This window comes from Engystomops pustulosus, chromosome 1 (assembly GCF_040894005.1).
Source record: "Engystomops pustulosus chromosome 1, aEngPut4.maternal, whole genome shotgun sequence".
NCBI classification, from domain to species: domain Eukaryota; kingdom Metazoa; phylum Chordata; class Amphibia; order Anura; family Leptodactylidae; genus Engystomops; species Engystomops pustulosus.
This window is the reverse complement of record NC_092411.1, coordinates 194,838,021-194,857,110: the sequence shown is the minus strand read 5'-3', so window position 1 is coordinate 194,857,110 and position 19,090 is coordinate 194,838,021. Positions and strand designations below refer to the sequence as shown.

Here is a 19,090-nt window from a genome sequence, read left to right as displayed (position 1 = left end):
GAAGAGGGAAGCGATTCTACGAGAGCGGCAACTGTCGTGTGCGTGTCATACTAAAACACAGCATTGATTGATGACCAAACCACGCTCCCTATGCATATTTGAGCATGACACAACATTCTACAACACCCTACAGGCTCTCTGCAGCTAGGAAATACCTGTTTTTTTTTAACGTGATTCGCCATGATTCATTCTGAAACAAATTTTGTCAGAGAATTCAGCAAATTCTGTGAATCGATTTTTTTAAAAATTCGCTCATCTCTACACATGACCATGGACAGGTGTTTATCGACAGGAAGTAAACAATAAATCTTCTTACAGAATGACAGCAAGCAAAGATCTAGAAAACCATGAAGAATTGAGCCCGTGAGCCCTCTCCTTACACCCGCAGCCAACATGTAACGTACTATTACATCACATGTCGGTAAGGGGTTAAGAACCACTTCTCCATAGAAAATATATTGGAATCCACAAGATTGGAAGGAAGAGGAGAAATACTAATTAGTGTTTGGAGCTATTTTATTAATGAAATGTTGAGACTTTTCCATAAAATCTTCATAAAATCTCTAAAGAGTAATCTTTAAAAAATAAAGTACGGAGATACTGTGCCTCTCCAATATCTCATTCATCAAATTATACAATTACAATTGTGTACAATTGTACAGCATGTGAACACTGGCTGATTTATTGAACAAATAAAGCAAATTTTCACATCTATCGTACACCACTCATCATTGTTTTGGCTGTTGAGAAGGTAAAACTAAACCAAAACGTCACCGATGAAGCAAGTAAGTTCACTTCTGTATTATTATCAATATAATCTTGGGACACCAACTATTCTTACTCACTATTAGTGCCATGATATACAGAGTACCGGGAGGTCCTTTTTAGTTGTTTTGAGAACCCCACATCACCAATGAGTGAGTACTAGTGCACATGGAAATACCCCACTCTTTACCCTATAAAGAGTGCCTGCAAAACCTGGTGTTTATCTGTGTTTATCAGACATATATCTGTCAGACATTTGGGCAGTTTGGTACTATGTTTATTATACAATGAAGGATCCAGCACTCGTGATATATAAAAAGTTAATTTCTTCATTTCATCAAAGCTTAAAAACATCAGTATGTCAGGTTAAAAACCATAATGGCAATATGTATCCATGGAATACAGAAGAGAAGCACTTAAACTGCCTAGCGCTTCGGACAAAAACATGAATGTCCTTATTCATGGTCTAACAAATCTATTTGTGCAGCTCTCATATATACTAATTATCACCTGGTAAAAGGAAAACACCCCATGTATGGGCGGAGCATAGTGAAGACAAAGGCATATAGAGTAAACCCAATACACTAAATATAAAAATAACATTATCTCAATATAAATACATGGTGTCAGTGCGATTATTTAATCCCCTAGGGCAGTGGTGGCGAACCTATGGCACGGGTGCCAGAGGTGGCACTCGGAGCCCTCTGTGTGGGCAACAAGGCCATCACCCAGCACAAAGGACTCCTCCTCCTGCAGTCACAGGCAGCCCAGAAAGTGCCGTGTTCAGCACTTTTTTATAGAGACTTGAAGTAGAGGAGGAGCAAGGAGTTGCGGACAGAGCTGGATTACCATTGAAGCCCCTCCTCAGCTCCTCCTGTGATTCATCCTGTTAAGGAACCTTAGATGGAATTTCTCCATATTTCTACTGTATTGGTGCCTTCAGGACCAATTGGCATTTGGCACAAATATGTAGCTTTTGGTTGTAGTTTGGGTACTCACTCTATAAAAGGTTCGCCATCACTGCCCTAGGGCATCTAGTATCTAATTGTAATGTCCGATAAATCTCATGATTGTGTAACTTGTGGGTTCTGTCCCCTCCACTTTTGGGCTGCGTCACCCTTTCTATTGCCACAAACTACACACTGGAGACATCACCCTGATATGGGGTAAGCAGATGTTTCGATAGTGAAGAAATATTTTACTCCTAACCTGTCTATTTTTTAATTACAAAATGATAATTCCAGAAATCTGAAAAAGATCATTAACAGATGAACAAAAAATGTCTTAGAACTTAACATGTTTTTAATTTTTGGATGAAATAAAGGAATTTACTTTTCTATATATCACGAGTGCTTGATCCTTCATCATATACTGTCAACTATTTCCATACTGAAGTTGGCATGGCCATTCTTGGATCTCGGGCAATGTTCACACAGAAGGAGGATTCATGGAGTGAGAAAACCATTCCCATTGTGGTGAGCTGTTGTATCCCTTGCTTCTTTTTTCTATATACTATGTAGCTTTATTGTTTGAGGAAATAAGAATATGCTGTCACATACTTATATCTAGAAATGAGATTTTATCCCATCAAATAAACTTAATAAGATACAAAAAGTGGAATAAAAGAATCAGTACACACAGCTGCATAAAGTTACTTTATTTTCAATATACATTTAATTTTGAAAAATATAAATGCTAAATATTTTCCTTCTCTTGATTCCATAAAAGTCACAATAGAAAGCTTCATAAAATTGTAAAACACTATATTGTCATCGTAATAAACGCTCATTGTTACCAAAACAGAAAAAAAATCACTACAGTCTGACACTTTCTTCATCTGCTCCATGTTTGATCGCGTCTCATTTCATAAAAAGCCAAAGTGTCACACAAAAGACACAAAGGCCATTTACAGGATAGAGGAGGGAAGGAAAGTGCAGCTCAGTCCTTTCACCCTTCTTTACTCTTCCTCTCCCAAAATAAAATAATTACTACAAAGATTAGCCACATTAATGGCTATAAATTAAGAGTTGTGTTAACACTAGATCAGAAGTGTAAATATGGGACAAGCTGAAGTAATGAATACAAGAGATCCATATGGAAAGACAACAATAAAAACGGCTCCCCAAAATCACTCCCAAAAGCATCTGTTGTGTTAGTAGCCAGTATTCTGATTGTAGTAAGTGTGCTTAAGTATTATTCTAGTAAGAAGTGCATCTGGTAGGACTAAATTGGCTTCAAGTCAAGAAAACGTATATCCCTTAGTACCATGTCACAGTAGTAGCAACCATTTTTGACCAGTGTCAACCAGTTCACTTGGTATTAAGGAACAAAAAAGGACAATTCATGAATTAGTACATAGAGCAATGCTTTTTTTTACCTTAAGTTGAAATATGTAATGTCACTAGAAATCAGCATTATGGCTGGTCCCATTGTGAGTAGGACAACATATACAACACTAGATTCACTTCTATATTTGTGTTTATCAGGTCACTGGCACAACAGCAAGAGAAGCAGAAATTGTGCATTTTGAGGCAATTTCAGGGATAAAGGCAGCACAAAAATTATCACTTCTTAACATTTATATAAAAATAAAGTTTATAGAGATGATAAACAATAAAGGGATTTTTTAATTAAAAAAATTCCAAAAGCGTTAGAGTACCTGTCAGCAGAAATTGACCTTTAAGCCACTACCACTATGTTGCCAAGCAGCTGAACACCTCCCACATTGTGTTTCTTTCATGACCTAGTGTGATGGCATCATCCAAAAAAAAATCAGCTTTTAAGTGCGATGTAAATTAGTTGTATAAAGTCAAGGAGGCGGAGATATTAACACTCAAGTCATGCCCTCAGAAAGCCTGCTTCACTAAACGGATCTCCTGAAATCCGATGCATGATCTCAAAACACAGAGGAGGAGGTGTTTAAAGCTCCTCACCTAGACTTTAGTGTTAAACTCTCCGCCTCCTATGTAACCAATTTACATCTCATTTCAAAGTTGATTTTCTGGATGATGCCATCACACTAGGACATGAAAGAAACAAAAACTAGAAGGTGTTAAGCTGTTTGACAATAAACTGGTAGTGGTTTATTAGACCGATAGCTGATGACAGGTTCCCTTTAAAGACCAGTTTACTGCACCTTAAAGCATGACTTTCTTCATGACATTATTTCTATGTATTAATAGCTTTATTTGGAGATGTGTTACCTCTACATCATCAAATTAATATGCCAACACTTCCTGGTAATTTTGCTGACTATTATTATATTTGAATCACAAACATTCACATCACAATGCTTTCATAAAAGCAAATGAGAATGTGTGAAACCATTGGGAAGTGATTTTTATGTAAATAGTGTCAATATTACAGCAAAAATGTGTCAAAAGTGGCAGAAATAAATGGCCCTGCTTTATCGTGTTGTAAAGTGGCTTTTAGTTTGTTAGTTATCCTTCAGCGTTGGAAAGACATACAGTATAAAAAAATAGCTTTGTCCCATGGCTAGAAATGTTAACACCAAACAGCTCACATTGCGTTTCAGTTTAAAATAACACATTATAAGATAAAAATCAGCAGTTAATACAATTCAAGTACGGTAAAAATTATTTGCGATTGGAAGACTTGGTAATTAAATAGTGGAAAGACTTTCAGTGTGCCTATGCTATGTGTGTGATTTAGAAAAGGAGACGGGCACCAAAACAGATCATTTTTACATATATTTTGGCAAAAAATAGCTATTTTTATTCTTTTAGTGCTACCGTTATACTTTATATGAAAAAAAAGTGATGTCATCATTACTGTTAAAGAAATACTTATTTATTTATTTGGCCAAATTTCATAATGAAAAGATGGTTACGAGAGGTCTCCATGCTATGACCTGACAATAAAGTGTTCTAATTCTTATAACCTATATACCACCGATAGAAGACACATCCTTTCACTAATGTATGGAATGAAAATATATTGTGTTACTGTATGTTTTAAATTAAGAAGAACTCTTGTTTCCTACAAAAGGAAATGGAATGTAAAGATATAAGGTTGAAATCTATTCTAATATATACAGGCGGTCACCGGGTTACGTACAGAATAGGTTCCGTAGGTTTGTTCTTAAGTTGAATTTGTATGTAAGTGGGAACTGTATACTTTAGAATTGTAACCCCAGCCAAATTTTTTTTGGTCTCTATGGCAATTGGATTTTAAAAATATTGGTCATAAGAACCAGGATTAACAATAAACCTTCATTATAGACACCTTTAATAACTGTTTATTGTAGACTAGGGCTAAAGTACAGTAAATTACCAATTACCAGAGGTCCGTTTTCTTAATTAACAGAGGTTGGGTGTTCTTCAGTAGGGGACCGCCTATAATTGAAGCATGGATATATATATATATATACCCCATTGTGCTGCAAATAAAATGCAACATTGTGAATCTACATCACATCTTTTATAATTTTCGTAAAACAGGAATAGGCCTAGTACATGGCATAGTACTGTATTTATGTTTTTATGCCTGCAGCATCCTTTTCTATATGACACACACAGATTTAACCATTTCTAAAACATGTGTTAAGGTGAAACTCCAAAAATAGTAATACAGACAGAACATTTTAAATTGTTTTTTGTTGCTTTGTACCTTTATAGCAGTTTTTCAATTATAACTGCCTTCATTATTTGCTTAGTAGAAATAAATTGTGACTACCTGGAAACCAACAAGAATTGAAGTAGCTGCAATATGAAAAAGTATGATATGTAGGTAATTCACTACTGTAGGTAGTGCTTAGTGGTTATTTATAGTACTTTATATGGCCTATTTAGGTGCATTAATAGAGGTCATGATTGGTGATCCCAGTTTACCTAAAAAGGCAATAAAAGCCTATCTAGTAATTATTTTAAAAAAAAATCCCCTCTAATGTAGTCCTGCAAATCATGTTTTCTATGAACAAACCTGACACTACACGTCTCTATATAAAGATACATGCGGAGGGTAGTAATCATCAGCTACCATACTTGTTGGTCATTCCCTGGCAGACACAATAACATTATAAATGATGGAGTTTCACTTAAATAAAAGAAAAATGAATTGCTTATTTTGTAAAAAAAAAAAAAAAATCAGCATCTCTAGTCGCTTATTGATCCCTGTTGTCAGGCACTATGATTATTTATTGCCTATGTTTATAAATACTTTTCACACCACTTAAAATAATGGATTATAAGTTAACCCCACCTCCCTCATTACATCATTAAAAAATTGTCTTCTACCTCTGAAATGACTTCATTGATCAGTTTACAACAAGTATAAAATGCTAACGTTTCATCCAGCCCTAAAGAATGAATATTGTGTTATAATATAAATCACATAGTATACAAGACATTCATACAGAAAAGCCAGTTTCTACAAATGAGAGGTAGAACTACTACTTCAAACTATTTGTTTCCTGCAGCAGGAAAAAAAAAGATTCATTTTATTTTACAGTCATTAAAAAAAGTTAAAAAAAATAATTAACAAAAAGAAAGGTTAGGCCCCATAATTGAAAGACTAAGCTAGAACATATTAAATACTATTTAGTGTTTCCAGATCTAATGCATGGGGTGTCTTACCTTATGGCAATTGGTTCTTTATAATCAATACATAATTAGTCAAGTACCTCTATATATATTTGCTGTGGTTAATACTATGGTTTTGGATTTTCACATATACAGTTCTATTAGACGGAGTGTATGTATCTTCCTATTTAACATTTTATTGCATAGTTGCTTTACTAAGACCTGCATGAAAGTTTGATATTCAGCAAAAGTTTCCCTGGGCATTTGTTCTCTGTCTAGTCCTGGGATATACAGTCAAAAAGGCAAAATTGACATATTATATAGTTTGACTGATTGGTATATTAGCCTGGATGGGTATGTCACAGTGGAAGCACTTTAGTCAGCAAAAGCCATTTACAGAATGCTACCGATATAAGCATCAAAGTCAGTGGAGCATAGCTTTAATTTTTGGCTAGCAAGAGTCCAAAAAGATAAAGGAAGTGTTTCACAATGTTGTCTCTATTCCTCGACTTCTCCAGAAATAAGTGTCTTCATCCGGCTCAAACTCTATCCTAATTTGAGGCACAAGTCGTATGGGAGTACTTGGTGGGCTGGAAGGCAAGAAAAGAGTTTTAGACACATGATGGATTAGAACCTAAACCAACTACAGGTCCTTATTGACCTGTTGTTAAGGGTCCCAAATCTATCTTTTTGTAGTATTTGGGTGTAGAAAATGAAAAAAAAGACTTTCATACATACAGTACCTAGATGTGAGTCTGATGAGGAACATCAGACTCACATCTTCAGATCTCGCACTGGCGCCTCCTCTCACGATGCGCAAAGTGAAGCCAGGACAGTATCGTGGCTTCACTGTGAATGTGTAGGGAAGAGGAGACCAGGTGAGTATAAAGTTTTTTTGGGTTCTTTTGCCAAATGCTTTGAAATCACAGTCCATAAGGACCTGTGGGTGGTCTAGTGTCCCCAATTGCCCTGACAGGTTCCCTTTAAGACTCTCTTATTTATTTTTATACCACTTATTAACTGGCTCACTTTGGAACAGAATTGTTATAAAAGCAATTTCAGTTTACACCTATATGTGCGTCACTTGTTGCTTTACATAAGGCAAATCAGCTGATTTTAAGCCCATTAGGACCATTAAGTATGTGTTTACTTATAATCAATATCTATCCAGAACCAAGCAGAAGAGACAACTTTTAGAATTCACAATAATGGGAACAGAAACAAGGGGGAAAATTTACTGTGATTGACTTAATAATCTGAATCTGAAAACACACTACAAAACCTACCCCAAATCCAGCCTTAACCCTAAACCTATGGCATGCATCCCACCATCTTCCCTCAAACACTGTAATAATAACGGTTTTCTAGAATAGGTACTCCACACACAAGTACATGTATAGCAATCTACTATTAGAGACTCAATAGTCAATTTAAGTGTTTTCCAAACACCACCATGGGGAATGCTAATCCTATTTACCTTCTAACATATTTCAGTGGATTATGTGTGTTAATTGAACAATGTGTATTCTGACTATAGAACTTAAGCAGTCTCTATTGCAGTTTATTCTCCATGGTAAACTTTCATTATTTAATTCAGTCGATTTTTAGTGTTATTTCATGTTATAGTGTTCATGTTATTTTAGAAGATACATGCCAATAGATACATGCCAAAGCTTCAGTGGTAGCCAGCACCAGGCACCTTAAGCGTCAGTACCTGGCAAAAATGGAGCTATGGGAAGTGTCTCTTCTGCCAAACCAAGAGCAGAACACCACTTTTTCACCACAATCACCATAGCCCCGCAGCGGCACTCCTACTATAGTAACCCCTATGCATGTCTGTCTAGCCTGTGTCTATTTGTTATGGTGACTGGTATATTTTCATACTGTAATTGTTTCCCTTATGTAATGTAATGTGGTCATGTAACCTGTATCGTGCTATATCGCATCGTTCTGTAACTATTTGTATGCAGCAAAGGAACTAGCAACATGGAAGTGTATAAAAGTAACTGTAACGTTAAGTCTATCTCTCACTGTAACAATTGCCAAACACTTTGTACAAAAGAATTTCCCCCAGGGGATCAATAAAGTTGTATCGTATCGTATAAGGCAGACTGAAGGCTCAGCTGGTTGGGTAGGCCTCAGAGTCCTCATTCATGTATGTAGACTATGTAGCCTAGTAATGTTGAATTAAAAGGGGATCCAGTAATGACTGAAGTAAAGACACATTTTTCCCCAAGCTGTAGACTGCTGAGATATAGTCACACTGCTTCTATCAGCGATATGGCTCAATTCAGATATTCTTAAAATAATCGTTAGGCACAGTTTCAAAAGAATCCATTTTCTGCTCTGGAAAATTGCAGAAACTTAAAGATTTAGTTTTAATGTTTCAACTATAACTGATGAACCTGTTGGAAATCTATACTTTGTGTCTAGGATAAATGTAGTAGTACTGCACCCAAGGTCCTTTAAAACAGGGGTCTTTTCAGTAGGGAGGATACCTATAAATGCTAATATAATTCTAAAATGTTGCTAATATTTAATTGTTAATAGATTTAGTTGTTAGTATGTGTTAAGTGTCTGAGAACAAAACTTGGTTGCTTATGAAAACCAATCAGAGCTCAGCTTTCGATTTCCCATGGCAGTTTATAAAATTAAAGTCGGGTCTGATTGGTTGCCATGAGCAACTAGAACAGCTCTGCTCACAGACACTTCTGATGAATCTGTTGGCTATGTGAGTCTATTATATGTCCCCTTATGTAAGCCTATTAAGAAAAGGTCCGACTCTTGTTCTTAGAGTTTTACCAGTGCGGCAGCTCATCTTCGTGGATGTTAATGGAGTTGAAGCACAATGTCACATTCACCCTGGACATGTGTGGCGCTGTTTCTTCAAGAAAGTAGCTTAAGTATTTATTTCATGCAAACTCATTAAAGTAGACATTTTGTTAACCTCCACCAAGTTGTTACATTCTTTAATAAGCTCTTCTACTGATTCCTGATTTTTTCTAGTTCCAAATGCTCCATAGAAATCAATACTGTAGACAGCCGGACTGTGGTGAAAGATCCTTTCACTTTAAATCACTTTGTGATAAACAGTTAACTGTAGCACTGTAGAAAATTACCATTAAAGTCTATAGTAAAGCATAGGTACAATACAAGGCTTACCTTGGCATATTTGATTGAATAAATGGGAATCTTTCAGCATGATGTGTGTCGTTCAAGGAATGTAAATGGCTTTTCTCCTGCTTTTAGGCAAGAAAAGAAATAAAACAGATAAATGCATGTTTGGTGATATCAGTCCTGAAGTGTAATTAACATACTCAATATTAGTAAAGCTGGGATGATTGTACTCATGGTGGTATGACCTTAGGATTATGTAATACTATGCATACGCCATTACCTTGTTTGTAATGAAGCATCCTACATATACAGAACATGTAGTCTTTTAGGAGTAAGTAAAATATGCAAATATTTTCTTCTAATAAATTAAGTTATTAATTTGGTATATGTAATCACCTGACTAATAATAAAAGATACCTATGTTTCCATGTTTCCTCCCTTTTTTACCATAAATGAACATATTTATATATATATATATATATATATATATATATATATATATATATATATATAGATATATATATATATATATATACACACTGTCACTAAGCATTTTTAGATAATGCGGTTTCACAATGTTGTATCATTATAAAGCTACAGGCTACATGTGTCTATATGGCACTACCCATAGATATTGTATTGAATTGGTTTCCCAGGAAGTAATTATATAAATTTGGGAAATATAAGGATGGACACATTTTTTTTAATAACATGTAAAGTCTTTTTAAACAAACATATGTACCTGTAGAAAAATTGACAAATTTTATCATAGTGCATAACTGTCAGGTCATTCCTGCTGCATCGAAGAGCAGGGTTTGATAAAGGGAAAGAAGTAGGACTCAGTGTATACATTCATGTATTATGGAGCTGAAAGTCTGAGTGAAAATCACAGTGAATTTTTCTAAGACTCAAGGAGAAACAGGTGGGTAAAAAGAGGGGGTGCGGAGGCTGCAAGCACCTCTGGACTCAGGGTCCAAAATGATTCTTTTTCCCTGTATAAGAAGACCAAAACTATAAAAAATACATTGGAGGGGTACAGTACAGATTTTGTGATCCTGATCTCCCCATCCACACACAATGATAAACAGCTGTCGGTCATCCTGTATGGATGGAGAAAACAAGGCTCCCCATCTCTCTCCTAGGAGTCCTGTCAGGGTTTATCCAACACCAAAAGATATAAACTTCTCCATCACTGAGCTCATTTTCTTGCTCAATATCATAGTCTGATCTTAGATCAAGCAGTACACACCACATGACAGATTAGCTTTAAGAAGATGTTAGGTACCGATAGTCTTAAAGCTTGTGGTTTCCTTTTATTTGTTTTCTGAGAAAAAACTTCAGAAAGGGGTAACAAGTTCCAACATTTAGAACGTCAATCAGCTTTGGACTTAAATCGATTTTATGCTGGACAACTCTACAAGTACTAAAAAGGTAATTTCATTTGTAAGTGTCTTAACATGAAAGCTTATATTGTAAATGGAACTTGTGGCCAAGTAATAGTCGCCAATTATTTTTCTGCCTACTGTGAAATTCTTTCAATGCATATAAGCTCATAGCCCAGCTAATACTTTAATCCCATCACAGATCTCCTTGTAGAAGTTCTAATATCCTTATAATAATGGAAACCACTAGCTTGTAGACAACTCGGGCCTCCACAACTTAAAGCAATAACAACATGCAATAAATCACAAAGAAAGGAAAGATAATCATTTGTCTACACAATGAGGTCTCAATACAAAACACTTGTTCACATGTATAAATGGCGTGATCATAGATGGAAGGGAACAATACAAGCCACAACAACAAATTATCCATTGATGTGGAATAATGATATCCCAATTAAGATGAGGATCGGTGATCAACCATGATAATGATTTTAAATAGTTTATTAAATCATTTAGGAACCACATTTAGTAAACACACAGTTAGCGGAGAACATAGATTATTTAGGAAATCCAAAACTTCTTGGTAGCTTGGGTTAGTAGAAAGAGTGTAGAAGGACATCACATGGAATTAGAGGATGAAAAAGATTAAATATTCTGGTCTAGTTTATACTCTGCTACATTTGAAACAAGGTTAGAAATCCACATAGTTTCTTGAGAACAGGATTAATTTGTCACTTACAATCAAGGATTAGAAGTATCACTACAGTTTAATATGAGCTGGAAAGTTTAGTCAAGGGTCAAATAACTGTAGATGGGATGCTATAGAGGAACGGAATTCCTAACATATAATATGCAACCTACAGTTTTTTAATCATATATATAAATATATATATATAGTGTACATACGTTTTCATAATATGGCAATGAGGACATGTAGAAGTGTGAATTGATGCTGAAAGGTTCCATGGTTGGTCCCTGAAGTGTGGTAACAGCTCGGCGCTGCTGTTTTTTGACTGTTTTTCCTTGCATCAGTCTGTGATTCATGGACCAACTATGGTTGCATGCTGCTAGCCTAGGAGGGTATGTATGTAAGAATAACTTGATCTAAAGTAAAACAAATGTTGAAAAATTCAGGAAACAAATTATGTGTTATAAAAAGTTAGGGGGGATTCTTTGATGATTTTTGCAAAAAAACACTGAAGTATCAGTATCACAATGATAAAGGTTCTTTGGTTGTTCTTCTTTGGTCTCTAAGAGATCCAACTTTTTGGAACCTTCCACATGTTAATTATATATTGTACTTATTGTATTTATTTTGTATCTGTAATAGAATATATTGTGTATGTGAAAATGCCAAAATGTGGAGCTAATAATGAAGTGCAATCCTCTAGGCTAGTCTATGTATAGGAATAAAGACCGTAGTGTACTGTATTCTTCCATTGACTAATCTGAAAAAAAGGCAATCTTTAATGGAATCCCACAAGTCTTAATAAGCACAGCTTGACATGCTATAAACCCTTACACAGTATTTGGTTAATAGGTTTTACATAGGAACTTTGAGAATAACACAGCCAAAGAGGAAATTAGAAGTGCAGGCAAAATCTTTAGTGGAAGCATGAAGACAAATGGTGGTTAGAAGTTGAGATGAGAAAGTGATTTTGTGGGAAGAACTGCTCATGAGTGGCATGCAAGTGGTTAGATCTACTCACTCTCACCAGGTTTGCTATCAGAAAGGAATGGTTCCTGTTCCATGATGTCCATTGGGATTTTAATACTGGGGACTTTTTCAGAATAAGGGATGTCAGACTGTGAAAGAAATGTGCAACAATTCTTAGAACAAATATTGTTACTTCGCTGTGGCGACTAGATCAGTCTTCTTGTTCAGGTACAGGCAGCTCTCAATGGAAGACAAAGTTTTCCTGTTCAGATAATGCACATGGATAGTAACAGTTTGTCTAACAATTAGAATACCATAAATTCTTTTTTTCCTTAGAATAAGCTTTCATTAGATCCTAAGAAAAATATATAAAGAAAGCATACTTCCAAAGAGAAAGATATTTACAAAATAAGCCTTGACAAGTAAAAGGCAAAAGCTCACATGATGACCAAACTGCCATTGGTGTAAGGGTCAGCCAACCAAGCCTTGTAGTGATCAGTGACAAAGGACACTTTATGGGACTACCAAATCATTCATTCTCATACATTTTGCATTTGTTGCCAGCACATTATTCTGTTTATGTGGTGAAGCGGCCAAGAAACATCTTTTATGCTGCAATAAAGGTGCAATCACAGATTACTATTTGCACCATGACTTGAGCCAATTATTTAGAACTACTTTTGTAGTTTCTTGTATTTGCCCAATACAAAATGTTCTTAGGTGGCATCAAGTATGTTGGATTGCAACATTCTTTAATAGTTTACTCCCCAGAGGACGAGCATTGCAAATGGTGTCTACTAAAAGTTGATCCATTTCTCACTATGAAATAAAGATGTGAGAACAATTGATTTGATTGTCAGCTCTACAACTAATACAGTAAACAGCATGAAGCTACAAGAATGGTATTCATCTTCTGCAGCATTGACCACCACGGACAAACCATGAAACAAACCAGCAAGTTGAAGGAGGTGGATGACTTTACTTCTCTTTGAGGACAATGCACTTCTTCCAGGTAATAAAGAGTAAAAATTCTTTAAGCATAAGTTTCCACAACAACATCTATAACAGAGCTACATAAAAGTAGCATGTATCAGATCTTCATATCTTGTCTTATCCACAGCCATAGTCTGGCCTTGGCCTTCTCACGAACAACACAGCAGCAGGGCCATAAATCACACTTGTTCAATCAGGGTTTTATTTGATAGCTTTGTATTTTATGAGGGACAACAGGAGTTCTATGTCTGTTACCTTTTGTCAGTTACGCTTCTTTTGTGGAATGGATACATGTTTTATTTGTCAAAAAACTCCAATTATTTCTTTTATTAAACCAATGATACCTACCAATGCCCAGAATACTTGGAAGCTGTTGAATAGATATGAATAAAGTATTCTATTCATGTCTTATGATTTCTACTTATTTCTCAAGATACATCTTTCTAAGAACTCATTATCTACATATTTTCTGTCTTAAAGGTCGACAAGGCAGTTTGTACCTGAAAACAGGCACTTGAGTAGTAAAATAATATAAGTAGCTGAGGTCTTACGCAAAATGTCTAGGTACAGAATATAGACAAAGTTTGATAGCATTACGTTTCAGAATGTTCTGCTAGCGGACAAATATATTTGGAGAATCAAACATGACTTGTTTGACAGTTTTCTGGTGGAAAGGGCATTCTAAAAAACCTAATTTCTGATATTTTTTTCTACCCCCCACTCCACTTGCTTGAAGGGGCAGGGATCGGACATACAAAACCCTGGCCCTCTATTCAACATAGTCTTCAATGGAAAACCAGCATAGCCTACATCTGAAATCTGAATTAAATTTCATTGGGTGTGGCAGAGAGAAAGTTAATATTGGCATTCTTTACCCCAGTCTTAATAAATTCCCCCGTGGCATCTGGAGATGGAGACTGTTGGGTTTGCCTGTAACAACAAGCCACTTTGCCATGAACAAAGGGCCCCAGTCTCAGCTACAAGCATGTCTGACTAAAAGCTCTGTGTAACCAAGCACAGTGATAGTATATAAGACACAGAAAAATGTATTTGCTATTGCCAGCGAGTGATGAAAAGGATACACGGAATTCTCTAAGTATCTGTCACATATAAGACCAGAAATCATAACTGCCAGAAATGCTTTCAAGTGCCCAGCATCACGCCGTTACCGAGTTCTCTATGTACTGCTGACAGTCCAGAATGAAAGTGATTTACTTAAACATCTGGGATTACCGGGACTTTCATAAACTTCATTGACAGCACTTTAATATCATCTGATTTGCATAGCAAAGAACTGAATGTAACAGCAGCAAAATTGATTGAATTTGAGATCAGAAAACTATTCATAAACCTGAAAAACATTTATGGCGTGTCCATTAAGTTAGATTATCCCATCTAATACTTTCATTAGCAAGCTAGAGTTCATTACTAAGATGCAAACATGAAGATTAGTTCTCATGCCCCACTATGGACAGACACATATACTAAGCTTAAAAGTTAAGCTGGGATTATAATACAAGGCATCGAAATGCCATTTCAAATCTCATAATCATCAAAAGGGTTGACATTGTCATTCTGTATTCTGGAGTAGCTAATGTGTATAACGTAATGGACTGTGGTCATTATAGTCTATTTTACTACAGTGAGGCTAATGTGAAGTGTGCTTCATGACACTTATATGAAGGATTATCTTTCATCTACCACTAGTATTGTAAACCAAGCACACTTACATGCGGGTGTGTGCCCCCTTTGCCAGGATATGCTCTTCTCTTAGCTTCTTATGCCCTGGATTTTACATAAAAAGGTTTTAAAATTTATGCTAATTAACCCGAGGGGCTCCAGTCACCATAGATGTTAATGGGGCCTGGGGCCCCTCATGCTCATCTGCATACATTTTAAAGCCTTCTTTGTTCAAAACAAAGGCATAGAAAGCTTAAAGAGTGGATCTGGAAAAAGGGGGCACTCACCAGTATGTCAGTGTGCTTGCTTTACAATTCTGGATCTTGGTGGTAGAAGGGCTTTAATACAAGAGTCACGCAAAATAGGTCGCTCACTGTGTGTGACCACATTTCATAAGCAAACTTTCTATTCCCAAAAGTTGGGGTTTTGACAAAGTACTTAGTCCAGTCTTCAAGAACTCCCTATAAAGGAAAAGCAATTGACACTTGCAGCCAACTTACACTCTGCAGCCATAAATACAAATTGCACATTAAAGTAACTTTGATCTTTTTCTAAAAGGAGGAAAAAAGGCCTAATGTAATGAAAGAAAAAAAAATCTTACATCTTCATTGTCACTGTCCACGCTTCCCTTCTTCTTTTTCTTTTTCTTTTCATCTTCCTTCTTCTTCTTGTCTTTCTCAGGTATCACATCATCTAGGAAGCTAAGGTCATGCTGAGAGAAGAGGTAGTCCATGGCTTTCCTCACCGCTACAAGAGCTAAGATCTGCAAGAGGGAAATATTATGGTAAGAATTTTAAATGCATTTCTAAAAATCAGTGACTGGCAGTCTTTCTAACATTTTCCACATCTATAGGGAGGCTATTGTCCAAATATACATGGTATGTATCTGGCTGGCCGGAAAGCACGGCAGATTATGTATTTGGTTGTTAATGGTAAATCTGCAAATTTTCAGCATAAAAACAATAGTTTGTAGTGTATATGGGCACTTTTTGACAATGTCGGTATGTTATTACACTGAAATATTATCTGGGCACTATAATGTACACTATACAGAGGAGGCACCAATAGAAGGCATTCTTAAACCAAAGGTCCATTCCTACTAGGTCTGTGTGCAACCAATCCCACATACTGGGGCAGATGTATTATCGTATCTGAGCCAGAATAATGTCGGGTTTTCCAATTTTTTGGGCTCATAATGGTTGCGGATCATTTATAATGAGATTGCGCCTGAAAGAATAGCTTTTTCCGACAAACCTGACTCTAATACAATTTTTGCCGCAATATTTTTTGGTGCAATACAGACTAGGAAAAAAATGGTCTGAAATCAAAATTTAAAAAAAACAGGCGCAGTCCAGGTAAAATGTTGGCGCACATCTCATTTGTGTCGGCATTTTTATGGTGCCCGACTGATTAGTTCTGTCTGCGCATTAATTACTTACAGCCGTGCACTACTTCAATACATCGGGCTATGCTTTCAGTAGTCTGATTTCAGATGCCGACTGTCGAGGTTGCAACAGAATTAATAAATGCCCCCCATTGTCTCATTGTACTCTCATACTGCCTAACAAGGCATTATTAAGCGTAATGTCAGATCCTACCAATCCCACATACTGTCTCATACTACTCTCATACCGCCTAATAAGGCATCATTAAGCGTAGTGTCAGATCCTACCAATCCCACATACTGTCTCATACTATTCTCATACCGCCTAATAAGGCATCATTAAGCGTAGTGTCAGATCCTACCAATCCCACATACTGTCTCATACTATTCTCATACCGCCTAATAAGGCATCATTAAGCGTAGTGTCAGATCCTACCAATCCCACATACTGTCTCATACTATTCTCATACTGTCTAACCAGGCATCATAATGTCAGATCCCTGGCAAGCCTGAGTGCAACCAATATGTGTTGCGGCAGCACTATTCCCGAAGGCGTTCCGGTGCACGGTCGGACTGTGCGCCACATTTATCATGCAGTGTCCGACAGAATTTTGAATTGTGTCGCACATCCTATGTTAAAGGTGCGGCAAAAAAAAAAGTTGCTGCACTCTGTCGATGCAGTGAAGGGGGCGGCGGATTCATGAAAAACAGGCGCCACAAATCATGAATATCTGCACACTTCACAGGCAAACTACACATAGTACAGTTTGCCTTGTTTTTGATAAATGTGGGCCCATGTCTATTACTATTCTCATACTGCCTAACAAGGCATCATTAAGCATAATGTCAAACTCGACCAGGCCTGTGTGCAACCATTCCCACATTCTCATGAGCCCACTCCAAACCTATTTGTAATGAATCTATACAAAAGAAAAATCCAACCTTCCTGTAATACCTACCATAACTGGGAATATTATAGCGGCAACCGTAGATTTCAGAATCCAGAGCAGGGCCAGACATACGATCTGAATAAAAGTGAATAGATGCACCCTTCGCAAAGGAACATGGCGTAAATAAATGAAGTCTGGCTGATGCTTTGCAGGCATCAAGAGTAGCTTCAGGCGGTCCATGAACTAGAAAAAGGAATAGAACATTGTATGGTAAGTAGCAGCTCAGCCCAAGTCCAGCAAACCTTTTTTTCAGATAATAAATGTATGAAGTTTTGTTATGGACATTATGTTGGTTTTCAGAAATATTCTCACAGATCTGGGATCTTCATGACTTCATTTTATTAACTATACAAATTTTTCAGATTTCTTGCATTATCGGTGTAGACAGACCCATTAAACCTGCACTTCAGGCAAATTATTTTTGTTTATTACCCAATTTTACTCCTTTTATAGCTCCAAAAAGAAAACAAGGTGATAAAGTCAGAAGTAAATAAAAGAATGGGGAAAAACTGTGAAGAATTACCTCTAGTTAGTTTCTGCAAAGTTTAAAATTATTAAAGCAAGTCATAAAACAGCTATAGAGAAAGCTTACAGGAGCACCAGCTATGGGTAAAAATAGGTCTGTGGACATTGCGGCTTAATTCCCATGGTACGTTTGGGTGGTAGATTAACTGTGATGTGCCGTAGTATATGCTATGGGGAAAAACTGTAGCACAAATTGAACTTTGGAGTGGGCTTTCTACTACCATATGGAAATGTAGGCATTGCAGGATTTTAGTAGATATTTCACATTTGGCAATGCACAGGATGAGGGACAGAGGGATAATAGACAAGGTCACTTTTACCTGTATTTCAACCACATGCTACAAAAATGTATATTTTGCAACTAAATCGCAAATCATATTTTTTATGTTTTGCAATGCAAATCAAGCATTTCTTTGATGAAGTTTAGATGTTAAGTTGTACATATAAACAATTTCAGTCCAGGGCTGAAAATATACAACATTTCTGGTTATATACTGAAGTAGACATATCCTAAAGAAGTTTTTTGAAACATAAATACTCAAGACTTGTGATTGTCTGCAGTGGTGACATAGAGATGTCATAACTACATAATTGCTGCAGTTAAATTATAGGAATCTGTCAGCAATGCTGATCACACAAAGAAGCAGACAGTGTTAGGTAGCAGTCTGGGAGATCTGTGAAACCAAACCTTTGTGTGTGTTGTTAGTAGCAGCAGCACTGTAAAAAATAATTAATATTCCAGGATTGTAGATAGATTCAGAGAGTCCTGGTGCACCATTTTGTGAGATCCTGTCACTGTTCTGCAGCACAACTCATTTCTTGTAACAGGCTTCTGTTTGAATAGTACAGCAGTTACTTGGGGAAAGGGGTTTGTGCTTTGTTCAGTGAAGAGATCTCAGTGAACCAGACTGCTCCAATTCCATCTACAATCCTATGATATAAATGCCTTTTTTACAGTCCTGCTGCTACTTACAACACATACAAAAGTATGATTACACAGACCTACATGACTGCTACCTAACATTGTACATGGCTTTGTATTATAAACACTCTTCACTTTAGAAGAGCCCAGAAGGTGGGACTGGGACAGCATC

At 36.5% G+C, this 19,090-nt stretch overlaps 1 protein-coding gene across 12 annotated transcripts in view; it reads right to left on the bottom strand.

Annotated features, from left to right (window-relative positions):
* Positions 1-2,407: 2,407 nt before the first annotated feature.
* SLC4A4 (solute carrier family 4 member 4) overlaps positions 2,408-19,090 on the bottom strand; it is a 149,897-nt gene continuing 133,214 nt past the window's right edge. For 4 of the 12 annotated variants that reach the window (XM_072117253.1, XM_072117303.1, XM_072117312.1 and 1 more), the window contains 4 exons: positions 17,481-17,654; positions 15,739-15,900; positions 9,468-9,547; positions 2,408-6,895 (listed from right to left, as the gene is read on the bottom strand). In XM_072117253.1, the coding sequence (XP_071973354.1) occupies positions 6,790-6,895; positions 9,468-9,547; positions 15,739-15,900; positions 17,481-17,654 (522 nt within the window). In that variant the 3' untranslated portion in view covers positions 2,408-6,789. Of the gene's footprint in view, positions 6,896-9,467; positions 9,548-12,516; positions 12,614-15,738; positions 15,901-17,480; positions 17,655-19,090 lie in introns of all 12 variants that reach the window. The other 8 variants (XM_072117275.1, XM_072117330.1, XM_072117285.1 and 5 more) reach the window with 5 other exon arrangements.